We start from the raw sequence: 17209 nt of genomic DNA, 5'->3' as shown, positions 1-17209 counted from the left end.
TTGGTGCAAGCCGAATGCGGAATTCGTATCGACCAGCTGTCGCCGGGTTCGAACCCCGGTTCACCTCATTGGAAGGCGAAGGCTCTATCCTCTGAGCCATCGAGGCTCAAAATTTTAGCTTCTTACAACCTATCTACCTGTTCTATTAATAAACTTAATATTTGAGGCAATACTAAACTAAAAGTCAATAAAATTGCCATACACAAAGCCCCCCAAAAAATGGACCACCCTGAACAACTTCTGATATAATCATTATATTGCCACGTTCTAGGACTCAATCTTAAGGGCTCAAGGGGGTGGTCTCAAATATGCTAATTATTAAGAGCAGACGATATTTTAAATTAAGAAATCAGACACAAAAACGTACTTTCTCTGAATAAACGTACCTTTTTTTCAATGGATTCGGGTTTTTGATCCACAAAATATAGGAGGTAGTTTGTGAAATATGGTCCCAATAGTTTGGTCAGGAGAGCACTTCAAAGTATGAACCCTTTAATGTTAATTTTACTTTTAACATATTTCGCTGCATTTAGAAAACTTTTTAAGCGAATTGAAAACTTTTTTCACATAATTATAAAATTCGTTTATCCAAAGATAATTGCATGCAAAAATAACTTTTAGTAAGTTTTTATTATTTTTTATTATTTTATTTAAGAATGGTCAAAAAATTTGAATTATAAGGAATACATTTGTTTGCATCATTTTAATGAATGCAATTTTATAAGGCAAAATACAAAATTTGAGCCAAATCAGTCGAATAGTTCCTCATAAATAGAATTTTAAGTATCTGACTTTTTTGAAATTCAATATATAGCCTCACTGGCTTTAATTTTAGGTAAAAGGTTTAAGGATGGTAAAGATGAAGGATGTATAGTAAGGTAAAGAAAGGTTAAGTTTCAAGTAAACGATGGCTCAGCCTATTATATTGTTTTATTACTATAGAAAACATTAAAATTTTACATAAACTAAATGACATTATCTTAGTGGTCATTATAACTTTTCAAAATAATACTAGTTGTACGAAAGAAACTAAAACTACATAAAATTTTAACTTTCATTAAATTTTTTTCTTTCATTTAAATAATTTTTAAAAGTAAATGAATGGATGAATGAATTTTCAGAAATAATGAATTTACAGAAAAACTTTAAGTAACGAAACGGAATTGAATATTTCATATTGAAGGTGATATAAAGTGTGCAAGTTATATTTTATTATATCACAAAGCACTGAAAATTTCACATTTGCTAGAATTTAAAAAAATATATAAAGTACGCTTTTTTTAAAATTGCACGAAACAATTCATTTACAATATTTTTTGAAAAAGCTTTAAAACTTTCAAGAGAAAATACTAAAACGTAACGTATTTTGTTTCAAATAATTGGAAAAGCCAAGTTTTCATAATTTTGTCAGAAATTATGTCAATATATGTACGTATTAGGTTTTACAAAATATTAATCAAGTCAGAAGAAAATAAAAACAATATTTAAATTTAGCGAACCTCCATTGAGGAAGGCAGGACTAAAAATGTGATTGCCATTGGAAACATAAAGTGAGAAAGATGATAATTAAAAGCACCTCCAAGCAATCAAACTGGTTTTGATATTTTTCGTATTTTCTTCTTTTCCATTGGTTTGATAGATTTTGATAGCATTTTTTCTCTCTCAAATATTAATTTGTGACACTTTGAATGTGCAATTTTGAAAAAGTAATAAAAAAATAAAGGCAATTATTAAGAATGATATGAAAAACTTACCTTGTGGTATATATCTAGCGGAATCAAGACAAACGAGCGGTGTCCGGGGATATCCGAGAAATACTATGTGCAAAGCTAAAAAGAATGATGTTAATAAGGCAAGAAGGCAGATACTGAACAATCGCCCCTTTGATAGATGGGTTATAAGACCCCATGTATGAACAGCTAAACAGTAAGGTGGACAAGGCACCTCTCTCTTAGAGATCATACTTTTTTCTACCCACCTGAAAAACAAAAACAATATAAATATATATAAAAAAATGAAATATATCAGCGCATCTTGTTTGTTTTTTTTCCAGCTTCGATAAGTTTAGAGTAATACAGTTTGTTGTCGGAAAAACAGTTAGCAGTAGGTTTGAATTTTAAGCACTTTGAATCTGCAATGCGAAAGTATATCATTTTGATGTTAATAAACTGGTTCATTAATATCATTGAATAAGAACTAATTAATTTACATACCGGAAAAAAACGTAATTTTATCATGAAAAATATGGTTCATAAGTTATTTATAGTCATTTTTTTTAGTTTATTGAAAGTATGCGAATACTTCATGCTTATAGGCATCTCTTAGATTGTAGGAAAAAATAAAGAAGTTAACAAGTGATTATTAGAATTACTTTTTTGCTTAATCAGGTAATGAAAATGGTTTTCAGTGCTGCGTCAGTCAAAACTTTTAATTTCGACCTGCTTTTCTTTTTATTCCGCTTAAATATGAACTTAGATCATTTAATTATGAGTACTTATAATATTCTCGCTTAAGTATGAATGAATTGTGGATACATTTTTGTTCTTATTTTTGACAAGAATTCTAAAAATTTAAAAAAGAGTGGTTATAACAAAGCACCTTTAACCTAAAATAGTAATTAGCAACATCAAAGTCCCACATTTTCATGAGAATAACATTTTATCATGAGCAATTTGAAACGTGCACTGAACATGTAGTATAGTAAACTTTATGCAACGTTTGTAAAGTTGTAATTAACATTTTTAGGCAAAGAAAAATTTTAGTGCGGTTCATTCAGCTATTAAAGAAACTATTTTATTTTTATATCAATTTCTCTAAATGTTATTGCATGTATTTCAAATATGAAAAAAATCAAAATATAGAAATAATGGAATCGAGAGTGTCTAAAATATCGGAAGATAGAAAAAATTAAAATATAGAAAATATACAAATCACGTCAAAAGTTTTAATCGGCTGCAAATTTTATTTTGTACAGAAAATTATCAAAATGAATTCTGAAAGTAATACACATGACAGTGGCAATTAGGTTAAGATTTCACAAGCATTTAAAAAAAATAATAAAGCGTTTTAAAGGCCTACAAAAAGTCTACAGACATTCTAAAGAAAAAGTGAAATCTTCAAACTATCTAAAGAAAATCTTTTATCAAGAAAGATTTAAAGTGAATTATCTTTTTTCTGAAAGTTAAAGGTTAAATGAACAAATATACAGTTAATAATTTTAATTCAATTTTATGTTAAAATATAAAAAAGAACTGTAAACTGATATTTTTTATCCCGTTTAAAAACACCATCATTCTTTCACCAAAAATTTGATATTCCCAAAAATGCTTGCAAATATTGTTTTTCAAAACAGGATAAAATGCAATCGATTGAGAGTCTGAGAAAGCAGTCAGATGTCCCAATGCGGAGAAAAATATTTTTTATTCTTTATTTTTTTGATCATCATGAAATGAAGGATAGAAAATTGAATTACTTGAGACTTTTTTGTTGCAAAATATTTGAAAAAAGGATAATAAGAAATTAAAGATATTTAATTTTCTTTTCTTTGCTATTTGTGCAATTTGTGATAAACATCAACGAAACATTATTGTTGCATAATGACTGACTTGTCAACAATAGTTTTTACAATTTTGCTTTAAATTGGAATTTTTATCAACAAGAAAAGTCTACAAGAGTCTATATACTATTATTTTAGTTAAATGTCTTAACTGGGATATATTCAATAGAACTCTAAAAATATGAACCTCTTTATGACCTTCATTATCCAATGGTTTTTTTTCTTTCTTTTTTTTCAAATTTCACAAACTTTTTTCCTAAATTTCATTAATATGCTGCTTTTATTCTGAAAGAAGGCATTCAAAACATAGTGCTTTTTGAAACAAAACACACAAAACAGAACACATAGAATTGATAATTTTATGGAAACAACAGCAATAGTAGAAAAGCAAACAATAGCATTTTTAATTCAGAGCTTTGGCAAATTTTCAAGCGAAAACAAAGGAAAAACTTATCATTTTACTCGGAGGAAACAGCGGATTTTCCTATTTAAAATCATTGAATAATGATTCAAAAGTAATTTAAGAAACTATGAAGAAAAAGACATAAATTAAATTCTGGATAAAAAAAAAAACTATTGCTTTAAAATAGCACCAAAAATTTTGTTGTTCAAATAACATCGAAATATTTGACTCCTCGTTGGAAGATGTGCCATAGTTCCATTACAAATAAATATTAGGGTACTTGAAATTCAATTGAAGGAAATTTTAGTTGGATGTAAATTTTATTGGCACTTTTTTCGTCGAACTTTTACTTAAGCATGGTTTTTGGACTCCCCCTTATCAGCAAAAATAAGCCAATCATAACCCCCTCTCATGCTAGCATATGGAATTAGCAACATATTTTTTTTTTTTTTTGTTTCTCTTTTTTTGTTTCTTTTTTTTTTTTTTTTTTTTTTTGCTCTGACTTCTACTGAAGAAATTTAATTTCATTTCAAAATTAATTTTAATTAACAGATGTAGCTAATTACTTTTAAAAATCAGTTTTAATTTATTTTATATAATTTTGAGTAGAATATGTTTCACGAATCCTTTGTGTTACCTTTTATGGTCATTACTCTAGATCACTAACACTCCCTAACAAAATTTTTTCCCAGCTTCTTTTTTCCCCAAATCTAATATTTACCCAAATCTAATCTTTACTCTAGATCACTAACACTCCCTAACAAAATTTTTTCCCTCAAAATTTTTTCCAAAATTTTTTTTGTTTCCAAAATTGTTATATTAAAAGTGCAACAATATAATTTAAAATCTAAAGTAAGTTAAAAATACCTGTAAAATTACTTTTTTTTTTTAAAATTTAAAAAAAAATGTGTCAATTAAAAACTTCGCAGAGCATTTCTTTGAAGTGAGGGAGAGTTATTGATTGTCCTAAAGGGTGATTTGCTAGATTTCGATAGATTCTTTTCATTCATCTTTTTAGCTTTAATATTAAGTTGCGACTTTCTATGTTTATGTTTTTTTTACTTCATTTGCGATAAGAATTCCAAAGGCATTACGTAACACCATGTTATATTACACTGCAAGAAATTTTCGTTTTAAAAAAGTTGATATCTGTGACCGTTTCTCGTGACTTATTTTTTCAGAAATAATTTTTCTCAACTTTTAGAGAATTTTAAATTAATCATATAATAGAATTTACTGCTGCATACTGTGATGCAAAAGTTGATTTCTGATCTTTTTACAATTTGCCAAAAAAAATGGTAAAAAAAAAAAAATCATTTGTAAACAACCGACTAATGTCAAATACTTATATACTATTTATTTAATGTTGTATTGCAGTGTTTCTCAAACTTATGACTTTTGTGTACCCTTTCTAAATTTTTCGTAGCGCTGTGTACCACTAATAAAAAAATGAAGGTATTCTTTTAAAAATATGTTTTTATTAGCATATTTATTAATAAAATTATATTTTTTAAAAATACGTTTTTATTAAAACTTTTATTAACATATTTTAGTTATTGACTGTTAACTCTGCAAAAAATAGCCGATAGAAAAAAACGTAATCGTAAACTTTATGGTTAGCTTTGTTTTTAAATAAATTTTTCTTGCAATTTTCGTTTGTCGCAAGATATTTCGCATACGAACGCGTACCCCCGCTAAACTGTTCCCGTACCCCTGGGGGTGCGCGTACCACACTTTGGGAAACACTGTTGTATTGAATTAGTTCTTAAGTTTTTATAAACAAATATGAATAATATTTGAAAAATAGAAAAGACAGTTATAAATATATAATTATAATTTATGGAGTTATTTTTTACACTGAATTTCAGTTTTATTTTGCATAGAGAGAAAAAAAAACAAGAAATGAAAAAAGAAATCTTCATACTATAAGTCGATCCGGAGAACGAGTTACTGAGGAGCAGCAAATTGATCAAGTCATACTGCTCCCTAACAATTAACTGAATTTTAGTTAAATATATACTTACCAATTCTTTTTTTATTCGAATCATTTACTTAAGTTAAAATTCAAGTGTTGTTTAGTTTAAAGAAAAGAAATTTTTTTAGAGCAAACTCCTAGTAACTTGTATTAAACTTTATGGAAATTAGTAAGTTTCATATTTTTTACTAATTTTTCGATTAGCATTTTCTAACGTATATTTTCCATGGAATCAAATTCGTTTTTGATGTTTTTAAACCAAAACTAACCTAACCAAAGTGAAAACCAGCTTCTTTTTTTTAAATTTCATTTTCTTATGTTTATATTTTTTATCATATTTATTACTGTTTTGCTTTGAAACATTTTGCCCTCATAAAATAAATTAAAAGTTACAAACTTCCCATTCATAGGATTCAAAAGTTTAAAATAATAATAATTTCTGCCACCACTTTTTCGATTGCAACGTTCTCAATTTTCCCATAGTGCCCACGAAGCTCCATGTACACTCACTTCACATTTTTCAATAATACTTACTTCGGTAATTTACCAGTATTAAAATGAAAAAATGATCTCTTGTAATTATCCCGAATGACTTTTTATCTAATGATCACATTTTCATGCACTAAAATGCTATATTAATGGTTCTAGATATAAACCTTAAATATGCTAACTAATTTGAGTTGTTTTTGTTACTAATCCTTCATGACCTAGCAACAGCTAGATCTGGTCCATGAGTCCATGTATTCTAGCAAAGTCAATAACAAGAAGTGGAGATGTTTTTAGGTCTTCCGAACCCAGACCCAGGCAGTCCAGGATATGCTCCAGAGAGGCTGGCTCTGAATGACACTTAATGCAGGTTGGAAAAATTTTGCAGACGGAGCTAAAAGTCATTCCTTTAAGATGGCCACTATTTAGTCTTGAAACTGCTGTCATATCTGGCCGATCCCCCTGGAGCTCAAGAATGGAGCCGGGGCGCTTTCTTCAATACCAGTGGTGAGCAGGCGGAGTTAGCCATATTTACTTGCAGTTTCTGTTCCACACAGAAGAAATTTCTTGGAAAGTGAAGGAGTCGCGACTAGTCAAAGTCTCTATGGAGCCCCTTTTGGCCAACAAGTCAGCAATTTCATTACCTGACACATTTACGTGAGAAGGTATCCACTGAATTTGAGTGTCTCGTTTTTGAGACATGTGTTTTAGTTTCTCCAGTATTTGTAAACCTACTTGGTCACTGACCTGATGGCAATTTTGTAGGTGCTGAATTGCACTACGACTGTCACTAAGTATCCAAATGTCCTCAGAGCCAGTGTCACTTAGGATGGTTTCCAATCCGACGTCAATGGCGATGAGTTTGCTCCTAAAAACCGAGCAGTTATCTGGATTACGTCTAGAAAGTTTTAAGGAGAGGTTTTCGATAAAAATTCCGCTTCCGGTCTGACTAAGGTCATTTTTGCTTCCATCAGTAAAAATTTTCATGGCATGTTTAGGGATGTTGCTGATGGCTTTAAAAGCCAACAATCTGAGATAATCAGGTACTTGTAGGTTTTTGTTTGTGTAGGTTCCCAGATCAGTATGGAAGAATACTTTGGGCAAACCTTCGACAGGACAGATGCATGGCATAAGAGAGGAGAGGAAGGCTCGATAGAGTTATTAATGATCTTCATATCTTCCGCTAGGCTAAACGGGTTTTGCCTTTTGAGACGCTGATTTGTTTTCACCTGCAAAAATATTCAGAAGTACGATTTTGGTTGTTGTAACTTTTCAACTTGTTAAAGTATTTCACTAGGTGTGCGTGCCTATCGTGACTCAGAGCTGGAAGATTTGCTTCAAATAGGACGATTTCATTTGGGCAACTGCTCCTCAAGCTTGTAATAATACAGGCAGCGCTCAGCTGCACTCTTTCCAATTTTTGAAGGTTGGTAGAGCAGGCACAAAAATAGACTGGGATTCCATATTCAAGGATAGGTCTTATAAGGGCCAGGCACGTTGTTCTGAGAATCTTGGCCTCTGCTCCCCAGTCTCTGCCAGAGATATACTTCAGTACGTTGAGTCTCCTGCGGCCCTTGTCTACTAGGTGTTGTATATGCTTGTTACTTGTTATCTCTTGGTCCAGAATGAAGCCCAAGTACTTTGGATGTCTTGCATAAGAAAGTAGTTGTTCGTTAAAGAAGATATTCGGCCGAAAGGAGTAGAGGTGCTTGTTAGTAGTGAAAAAACTAGCGCTCGATTTTGAGACGCTGAATGTCAATTTGGGATCAATCGCAAAGTTCCTCACATTTTTCAGTGTAGCATTCAAGGCTGACTCAATGACACCCACGTTAGAGTTAGAACACCAGATCACGATGTCATCAGCAAACATGCCAAACTCATAAGCCTGAGCAACGGTGTTTTCATTACCAGCCATGTATAAAGTAAACAGAAGAGGGCTTAGAACAGACCCTTGGGGGACTCCTCGGCCAATTCTGAAAGAGCGAAAGAGCCTCTTCATACTTCACGCAAAAATGCCTTTCCCTCAGGAAATCGGCAATCCAGGAAAGAGCTCTACCTTTTATACCAACTTTCCATACTCTATCAAGTGCCTTGGAAAGATCCAAGAATGCAGCAATTGAGTGATTGGTTGGTTTGGCGTTTGGAGCATCCTTGATCCTTTGACACAAGAATAGTGCGTGATCAGTGGTGCTGTGTCCTTTGCGATATGCATACTGTTCCCTTGGTAGGAGATTGTTGGATGTAAGATAAAAATTTATTCTAGTAAGGATCATTTTCTCCATTACCTTGCATGTCGAGCTGGTTAGGGAAATCGGCCTATAGCTTTCAAGTGAGTTGGTGATTTTTCCAGGTTTTCTGATAGGAATGATGGTAGCCTTTTTTCAGCTTCTAGAAAGTCGACCCATGCGCCAAGAAAGGTTTATGATCTCTAGCAGCATCCTCCTGTCCTTCCCTCCGAGGTGCATGATCATCTGACCACGAATGTCGTCAGGGCCAGGAGATTTAGAAAGGTTAGAGTCTTTAATTGCTAGTTTCAGTTCGTGCATAGAGAAACAAGCGAAAAAAAGAGGTACACCACAGCTTCTACTACGGCAGCAATGCGCCAAGTTTCTTGCCTTACGTTCGGTGGTTTTCTCGTTGGCACTAAAAGTTAGTTTACTAATATTCTTGTAATGCAAGCCCAGAATGTCGGCTACATCTTTATCACTTTGAGAAATACTACCGTCATGGGCCAGGATGGTGCTGCAGCTCTCTGTTTGGGGTTGCTGTTTATCAAGACTTTTAACAAGTTTCCATAATTTAGAGTCTTTGGTTCTGAAGTCAAGATTAGAGTACAGTTCGTTCCATCTTTTCCTTTTAGAAGTAGCGTACTCACTCTTAATCATTGCATTTGTTTTATTTAGTTCGATCCTGGCAGCGGAGTCGCCAGGTTGGGAGTTTCTCTCCAAATGAGCTCTTTCTCAAGAAGAATCTTCATAGTGTCAGTGCTGTGTGAATACACTGGGTTGTATTTATTGACATTTCCCCCGGGAATAGAATTCCTGGCTGCCTTAAATATTACTGTAGCGAATTTAGCCTAGCTGTAGTTGACATCGTTGGAGACAGAGACAGAAGCCACGCCAATGTCTGTGATTTCTTCGAACTTCTGCCAATCAGCTTTTTTGAAGTTCCAGAATTTCCCTCGTTCTTTGCCCAATTGCTGCTTTAAATCCAATTCAGTGAGGATAGGATAATGATCACTATCAATGTTATTCATAACTGTCCACTTGCATTGGGGATAGATGTCAGGAGTGACGATGGAGACATCACGAGCTTCACATGAAGCATAACTGTTGGATGAATGCGTAGGAGAACCGTCATTTAGAATCATAAAGCCCCTGTCATCTGTAAGGTTAAATAGATTGTTGCTTCTTTGAATGCTGGTACAACAGCCCCAGTTAGGGTGCTTGGCGTTTAAACCGCCAAAAGTAAAGTATTGTCATCGGACCAGTGCAACATGCACATGCAGTCCGGAAGATTCAAGGAGTTGGGAGGATGGTAGGAGTTAAACAGCCTGATTGTCTTTCCCTTCCAGGAGAACTCAATACCCTGTACTTCAAGTCCAGGGTCATTTTGTTGTGGCATAGCAATGCCTTGATAGTGAATGTGTCTAACCAATAATGCCAGACCTCCGCCAGCCTGACCAATTTTTCTGTCCAAGCGAAAAACGCTGTATCCTTTGACTTTAAGTTGATATTTTGTTTGGAGTTGTGTTTCTTGCAGAGCAATGATTTGAACATTATTTAGTTCAGCGAGCTCCAAAATCTGGTCAAGTTTAAGCTTAGTCGCTGATGTACAAAGTCCATTCACGTTGCATTAAAGGATTTTTAAAGGTTGCTTGACTGGAGACTGTCGCAAATTTATCGAACGAGGCCCTCTTCCTAAACACCGAACGCTTCTCTTTTTATCCAGCGCGACAGACGATACTATATGATAGACTGCAGATGGCATAAAAACTCATGGAGAGGGGATGGAGCAGCTTCCTTTGATCTAAGAGACCGGAGCACCCGAAGGGAGAAGACTGACTTAGCTCCTTCGCCTGTGTGCCTTAGCTGAGCATAGTGGAATGGCCTTCACGCCTTGGGAAGCCCTACCAGGAGTATACACTCCTAACGTAGTTCGCCCATTCCAACCAGGGGGACCCTCCCGCCACGATGAGGCGTCACACAGGTCTTGGGAGGATTAATTTGAGTACAGGATGAGTACACGATAATTTGAGTATACGATATTTTAAGTGGAGAAATCAAACACAAAAACGCATTTTCTCTTAATGAACAATCCCTTTTTTTCAATGGATTTGGATTTTTGACCCTTAAGATACAAGGGGTAGCCGCAATCTGGAAAATATGGCCACAATAGTCGGTTAAAGAAAGTGGTAAAATAAATTGATCCCATGATGTTACTTATTTTTTTTCACTATTTCAAAAAATTTTATTTGTTCTAGCGGGTCAATTCCAATCAATTTTTGAATTTTCCCTTTTCAAATTACCGAAAATTAAAATGCCGTAAAGTTTGTATACCTAAATATACAAATTTAATTCGACCAATAGCAAATTAAATAATAAAAAATAATAATTAATTATAACGAAACATCTTTGGATAAACAAATTTTACTTTGTATGAAAAAGTTCACTCATAAAAAGTACACTCAAAGAGTTAAAGACAGATGGAGAAATTTACAAAAAGTAAAAATTAATGTTAAGGAGCTACCGCATTAACATTTATACTAGTCCCTTGTGCATTTTGTGCAAACAGAATTTCGAAACGGACAAAAACCATTTAGCAAAGTGTCCTTCTTTGGAAAAAGAAAACTTTTACAATCGATATTGGGAGGCAAAAGAAATAATGCAGTTCACGTTAAGAGACTGATTTTCTTTTGCTTTTATTGTTTTATTGTTCTTGTTTTAATGTTATTATTATTATTTTTTGAAGTTTAATTAGTGTTTTATCTTCTTGTAGTTTTTCTTTTCACGGTTTCAACAATCTCATTCATGCGATTTAAGAAGGCTAATGAATGTAGAATCAAATTCATTTACTCTCTGTATATATATATATATATATATATATATATATATATATATATATATATATATATATATATATATATATAGTAATGGGACCCCTATTTTCTAGGTTGTAGCTGCCCTATATATATATATTTTTTTTTTTTAATGTTTTTCAGGGCAAATAATCTAAATCTGTTTAAACAAAGGTTATGTCTATTTAGAAAATGGACGTTTCTGTGTCTGATTTCGTGACTTAAAACATCTTTTGCACTTATTAATAAGTATAGATATGGTTAGGAGTTCAAATTATTAAAACTCTATTTTTTTTTTTTTTTTTTTTTTTGTTGATATTCCGTTCATTAGATCAAAAGTAGTCAAGGTGTTTTCTTTGTTATTTAAAGGTGTTCTCTTCCTTACGCTATTGTCAATTTTTTTTCTTTTCAAGCCGTTTAAATTCTTTGGGCAAATCAATGACCGAATCATCACCAAAATCGCAACTTCTTTAGTTTGCATTATTTATACCATAGTTTTATTGGTGAGAAACAGCACAATTGAGCAAGATCAGTCATTAGCTATTAATAACGAATAATTGAAAACTGAAAGCTGAAAAAAATAAAACCCCTGATATATATAATATATAAGATAAAAACTCGATAAAAACAAGAAAACATTAAAAATTAAAAGAAACAAAAAAAGGATAGGACGAAAAACTTATAAAAAATTTATATTTATATATATATATATATATATATATATATATATATATATATATATATATATATATATATATATATATATATATATATATATATATTCTGTACTAACTCATTTTTTAATATTTCTCAAAAAATACTCACAAAAATGTTTTATAACTGTTTGTTTAGGACATGCGAAAGAAAGTGTTTAGGCCATGCGAATTTTCATACATATTAATAAAGCTTAAAGCTCTTAAAGGTTTGAGGAATCTGAATTCATGAACAGAAAATAGTGTTTTTGAACATCCTACTCCAAAAAAAAGACAATAAATTTGTAACTTGCATCAATTACTTTGGTTATCATGAGCAATAACTGCAATAAAATTTTCTAAACCTAGCTTAAATATTCAGGGAGACATGAACATTTTTATTTAAAAAAAAAGCTGCTTTTTTTACGTTTTCTCACTGTAAGTGCAGAAATATTCAATAAAAATATTAAAAAATTCTGTGTAACTTTTAATTAAAAACAAGCATATCATTTTAAAATTTGAAAAAATTCTTTAAAAATTGTGCAAGATGTGAGCACTTAAAGTCATCCTTTTATACAGCGCATGCATGGAAAACATAAAAAAAAAATTTTTTTGTTCTGGATCGAATTTGGTAACTTATGAACAAAATTGAATACCCCTAAAATTTGAAAAGTTTCTACCAATTTTCTGAGCAGTTTTTGTAAATTTTGAAAGAAAACTTTGAATGGTAAGGGGTCTTTCACGCATTTTTTTTTTCTACTATTAAGCAATATATATTAAAATGGACATCGTCAGGACCATCATCCCCTATTAAATTTTGTTTTATTTCGCATGCTTTTTTCCCAACATAATTCAATTTTGTAGTTCTATTTTAGGGTATAATCATTTGTCATTAAATTTCGTTATGTGATACAAAATATTTGTGGACAACCCCTTATAATTTAGAGCTTTCAATGAAAAAGTACAAAAACAGCTTAAAAATTGCTAGAAACTTTTTGCATTAAGATATTCAAATCGGACTTTTTTCATTTGTGGGGAAAAAAATTTCGCACATGCGCGTTATAAACGAATATCTTTAATTGCTAATATCTTTTCCTTTTTAACCAATTTTTTTAAAATTTTATAGTGATATTTTTATTATTAGTTAAAAATTACTCTAAACAGTGTGCTTAATTTTATTGACTATTTCTGCAGTTATAGTAATAAAGCGTAAGTCAAAAATTAGTCTTTTTTTAAATAAAAATTTACATATGTCCTTGAATAATTATGCTAGATTTACGAAATTTTTAGCAGTTATTGCATATGATAACGACTGTAATTGATATAAGTTACAAGCTTAGTGTTACTTATCTTGGCACAGTCTGATCAAAGACATTCTTTTTTGTTTTTAATTTATTGCATGTCCCTCAAACCAATAAAAGCTTTACACTTTATTGATGTGTAAGAATGCAAAAAGTCAAAAATAATTCTCTAAGCGTTTCTTGAGAAATATTAAAAATAAATTTGTGTAGAAATGTTTCTATAATTTTGTCCAACACCTGTATATAAATATGTGTGTGATTTTCTTTAAGCATAACAGAAACATGGGGAGGTAAATGTGATTGGTTGCTTTTGTTAAGTTTTTTTTTAAAAAAAAAGAAAAAAACTAAAAATAATAATAGATTGTTTTCAGTCATTGTTAATAACATAAAATAAATTAATTTTATTTTATATTTTTTACTTACAAAACATACGTCATTTTACATTTAAAAATTACATTAAGATTGCTTAAACATATTTTTCCAATTTTCTTTCACCATAAATCACGACGTTTCTACATTATATCATAACAGAAATAATTTCTATCAATCAGGCATTTGAATTTAGGAAATATTTTTCAGCGATTTTCGTAAAGATTCAAATACAAGTAGTTATAAAATAGCGCTATTTAGAGGGGGTAATATTTTACAAAAATTATAATACAATTTGGTGTTTAAAACGTTAATGATAAGTCCTTTCCTTAAACATAAACCACTAGTGGTATTTACTCTATTTTATTATTATAATATATTTCTGTTTTATTAATATCTAATTAATATCATACACTGTGTTTGTGAATTAAAAAAAAATTATGAAAGAATTTTATCAAAATTATGGAATATTTTAAAGTCATTGAAATATTATAATCAAGAAATTTAATGAAAAAATATTTTTCAATTGATTTACGAATAAAGAAATTAAATTACTTCCAGTTAGCCATGATGCTTAAAATTCATATAATCTACAGTGTCTGTACAATATTTAACAAATTTGTTACTTACTTAATTTAACAAAATATGTAATATTTTTAAATTAATAAAGAATAATAATCCGGAAATTTTATGCAAAATATTTTAAATTTTTTTTTAAAGAGATAGGGAAAAAATGGATCAACCTTGTTTCAAGCAGCTATTATGTTTGAAATTTATATCATTCACAAAGTTTGTGCATTCTTTAACAAATTTTCTACACACTCAGCACTAAATAAACATTAAACACAAAGTAAATTTATCGAAATCATTGAATCTTTTAAAATTCATTAAAATACATGTTCATAAAATTTAAGGAAAAAATATTTTAAAATTTTATTGAAATAAATATTTAAAACTGGAAAACAAATTAATCAACAACTTAGTTTCACGCAGCTATTAGGTTTGAAGTATATATCATTCACAATGCTTGTGTATTCTTTAACAAATTGGCATTGAGTAACTCAATCAAAATCATGGAATCTTTTTAAACCTTTTAAAATACATGATCAGGGAATTTAAAGAAATAATATGTTAAAATTATTTGAATAATCTGGAAAACAAATGAATCAACTTATTTTCAAGCAGCTATTATGTTTGAAGCTCCTTTAACTCACGATGTTTTTGCATTCTTTAACAAATTGGTTATGAAGTAAATTGATCAAAATCGAAGAATCTTTTAAAATCCTTTAAAATATATGAACAGGAAATTTAATGCAAAAAATAAAATATTTTAAATTTCTTTAAGAATCTGGAAACAAATGAATCAACTTAGTTTCAAGTAGTTATTGTGTTTGAAATTCATATAATTTGCAACGTTTGTGCATTCCTTAACAATCTGGTTATTAAGTAAATTTATCAGAATCATGCAATCTTTTAAAACATACATGATCAGAAAATTAAAAATATATATATTTTCAAGCCCTTCAAAGAAAACAAAGGAATTAACTTATCAGCTATTATGTTAAAAATTCATATCATTCCTAATGCACATGTATTTAACAAATAAATAGTTGAGTACATTTGTTTAATCGTGAAATACTTTAGGCTTTTAAAATAGTACTGAGATGAGATAAAAAAAAAATTATCGAAGAGTAACACGAAAAATATTTTTGATACAATGAGATTCATAATGAACAATCAGTAAGTATCAATGAAATAATTAATTGACTTACCATTTGATAGTGTTACTACACTTGTATCTAAATAATAAATTTCGATCCTTCTACAAAATGGATTCCACAGCATCATTTCAAAATATGGATTCACATATCCGTCCTCATCTTTCTTTCTCATTTGGCCTCTTTATATTTTATCATCTTTATTCTATAAAATTTAATGACATTTCCCTTTCGCTCAGATGATTTTGTTTTTCAAAGAAGGTGTATTTCAACATGTTTCTAAAAAAAGTAATAACAATTAAACGACATTTAAAGAATTCCATAAAATAGACCACATTGTGAAGTGACACTCGTTTCGTTTATGTTTCCTTCACTTGTTTTATTTATTAATAAACATCACAAGGACTTTTAAAAACACATATTTTGGAATCTTTTTATACCGAACACTTAATTGGAAATCCTCCCATTGCATTCTGAATCCTTCATCTTCTCCTGTAGATCCCCACGTGATAGAAAAGCGAGCATTCTATTGGTTCACATGAAGGGCTTCATCATTGGCTCCAACCGGGTCTCGAGGTAGCAGAGCTGCTTTGCCGGAAAAGCATGCAAAGAGATGATTTTAATATTTGGAGTTTGATCATTCATTTTTGCATCGGCTTCATATGTTTCTTTTATTTTAACCGTCAATACTTTGAAGAAATAAAAACAAAAATAAAATTTTCTTTTGATTAGTAGTGAAATGTAAAACTAAAATCTAGATGTAAATAAGTACATCTAATAGCAGAAATAAATAATTAAGTAGGCATTCATCACAACTTATTACTTAAGAAATTAAATAAAAACTCTTCTTTATCCGAAGCAAACCGAAGCAACTTCGCGGAACTTAAACTAATGTTGATTATTTATTAATTTCCGTTTTAATTAATTTCATACAAAATGTTGATATAGCGTAAAACCCATTCAAAAGATAAGCTGAGGTTCGAATGGGGAATAACAATGTTAAGTATTTATTTTTTTTAACTTAATACTGTTCACTTTTGTGACCATTGCTCTAAAAAACTGCACATTTAGAAAAAATATGTACCATGTATTTTGCATGATGCGCATTTTCCATCCAAAAAAAAAAAAAAAAAAAAATTCAATAAAAATTTTAAATTTTTTTTTTTATACAGGGTGTTTCGTAACGATCCTCCTTAATGTATAAATTTAGATTCCTTGTCGAAAAAGAAGTAAAAAATGTACTCATTAAGGGTGGCAAAGTTATATTAAAACACAGAAAAGCAAAAACACTATTAAAATATGGGTTATCACAATAAAGGAATGAAAAATATCAGAACCTTTTTGATTGTCATAGAATTGCTGACAGTTGATTGTTAGAAACGCCTCCAAGTTTCAACAGTCAATGGATATGGTTTTTCATTCCCATCTTCCCTAATTATGATTCTTCAGATTTCAATGACGTTTTCATTTTTTTTCTCACTTAAATTTTATTTGTGACATCTGATGACTACTTTTAACTATAATTTTGGTAAGGATTCTAAAAATACACATTAAAAGTGGTGATAATGGAACACTTTGTATAGATTGTTAAATTTTTATTAAGTCGGACAAAAATTAATGAAGTTACCGACT

At 30.4% G+C, this 17209-nt stretch overlaps 3 protein-coding genes across 3 annotated transcripts in view; all 3 read right to left on the bottom strand.

Moving 5' to 3' along the window:
* Positions 1–16117, bottom strand: part of LOC107448395 (heparan sulfate glucosamine 3-O-sulfotransferase 1-like) — a 32895-nt gene extending 16778 nt beyond the window's left edge. Inside the window, exons 1-2 of the mRNA XM_016063567.4 lie at positions 15632–16117; positions 1755–1978 (exon numbers count right to left, since the gene is read on the bottom strand). Of these exons, the coding sequence (XP_015919053.1) occupies positions 1755–1962 (208 nt within the window). The 5' untranslated portion in view covers positions 1963–1978; positions 15632–16117. The remainder of the gene's footprint in view (positions 1–1754; positions 1979–15631) is intronic.
* Positions 6952–7551, bottom strand: LOC107448391 (uncharacterized). The gene has a single exon (XM_016063563.2). It carries the CDS (start codon positions 7549–7551, stop codon positions 6952–6954), a length of 600 nt encoding a protein of 199 aa, XP_015919049.2.
* On the bottom strand, positions 8802–9305 carry LOC122269494 (uncharacterized). Its single transcript, XM_043042952.2, has one exon. It carries the CDS (start codon positions 9303–9305, stop codon positions 8802–8804), a length of 504 nt encoding a protein of 167 aa, XP_042898886.2.
* Positions 16118–17209: the final 1092 nt, after the last annotated feature.

Source organism: Parasteatoda tepidariorum, chromosome 11 (genome assembly GCF_982258835.1).
Source record: "Parasteatoda tepidariorum strain Cologne lab strain chromosome 11, Ptep-v5.0, whole genome shotgun sequence".
Taxonomy (NCBI): Eukaryota; Metazoa; Arthropoda; class Arachnida; order Araneae; family Theridiidae; genus Parasteatoda; species Parasteatoda tepidariorum.
Note: the sequence above shows the minus strand (reverse complement) of the source record. Positions and strands in the feature narration are given on the sequence as shown.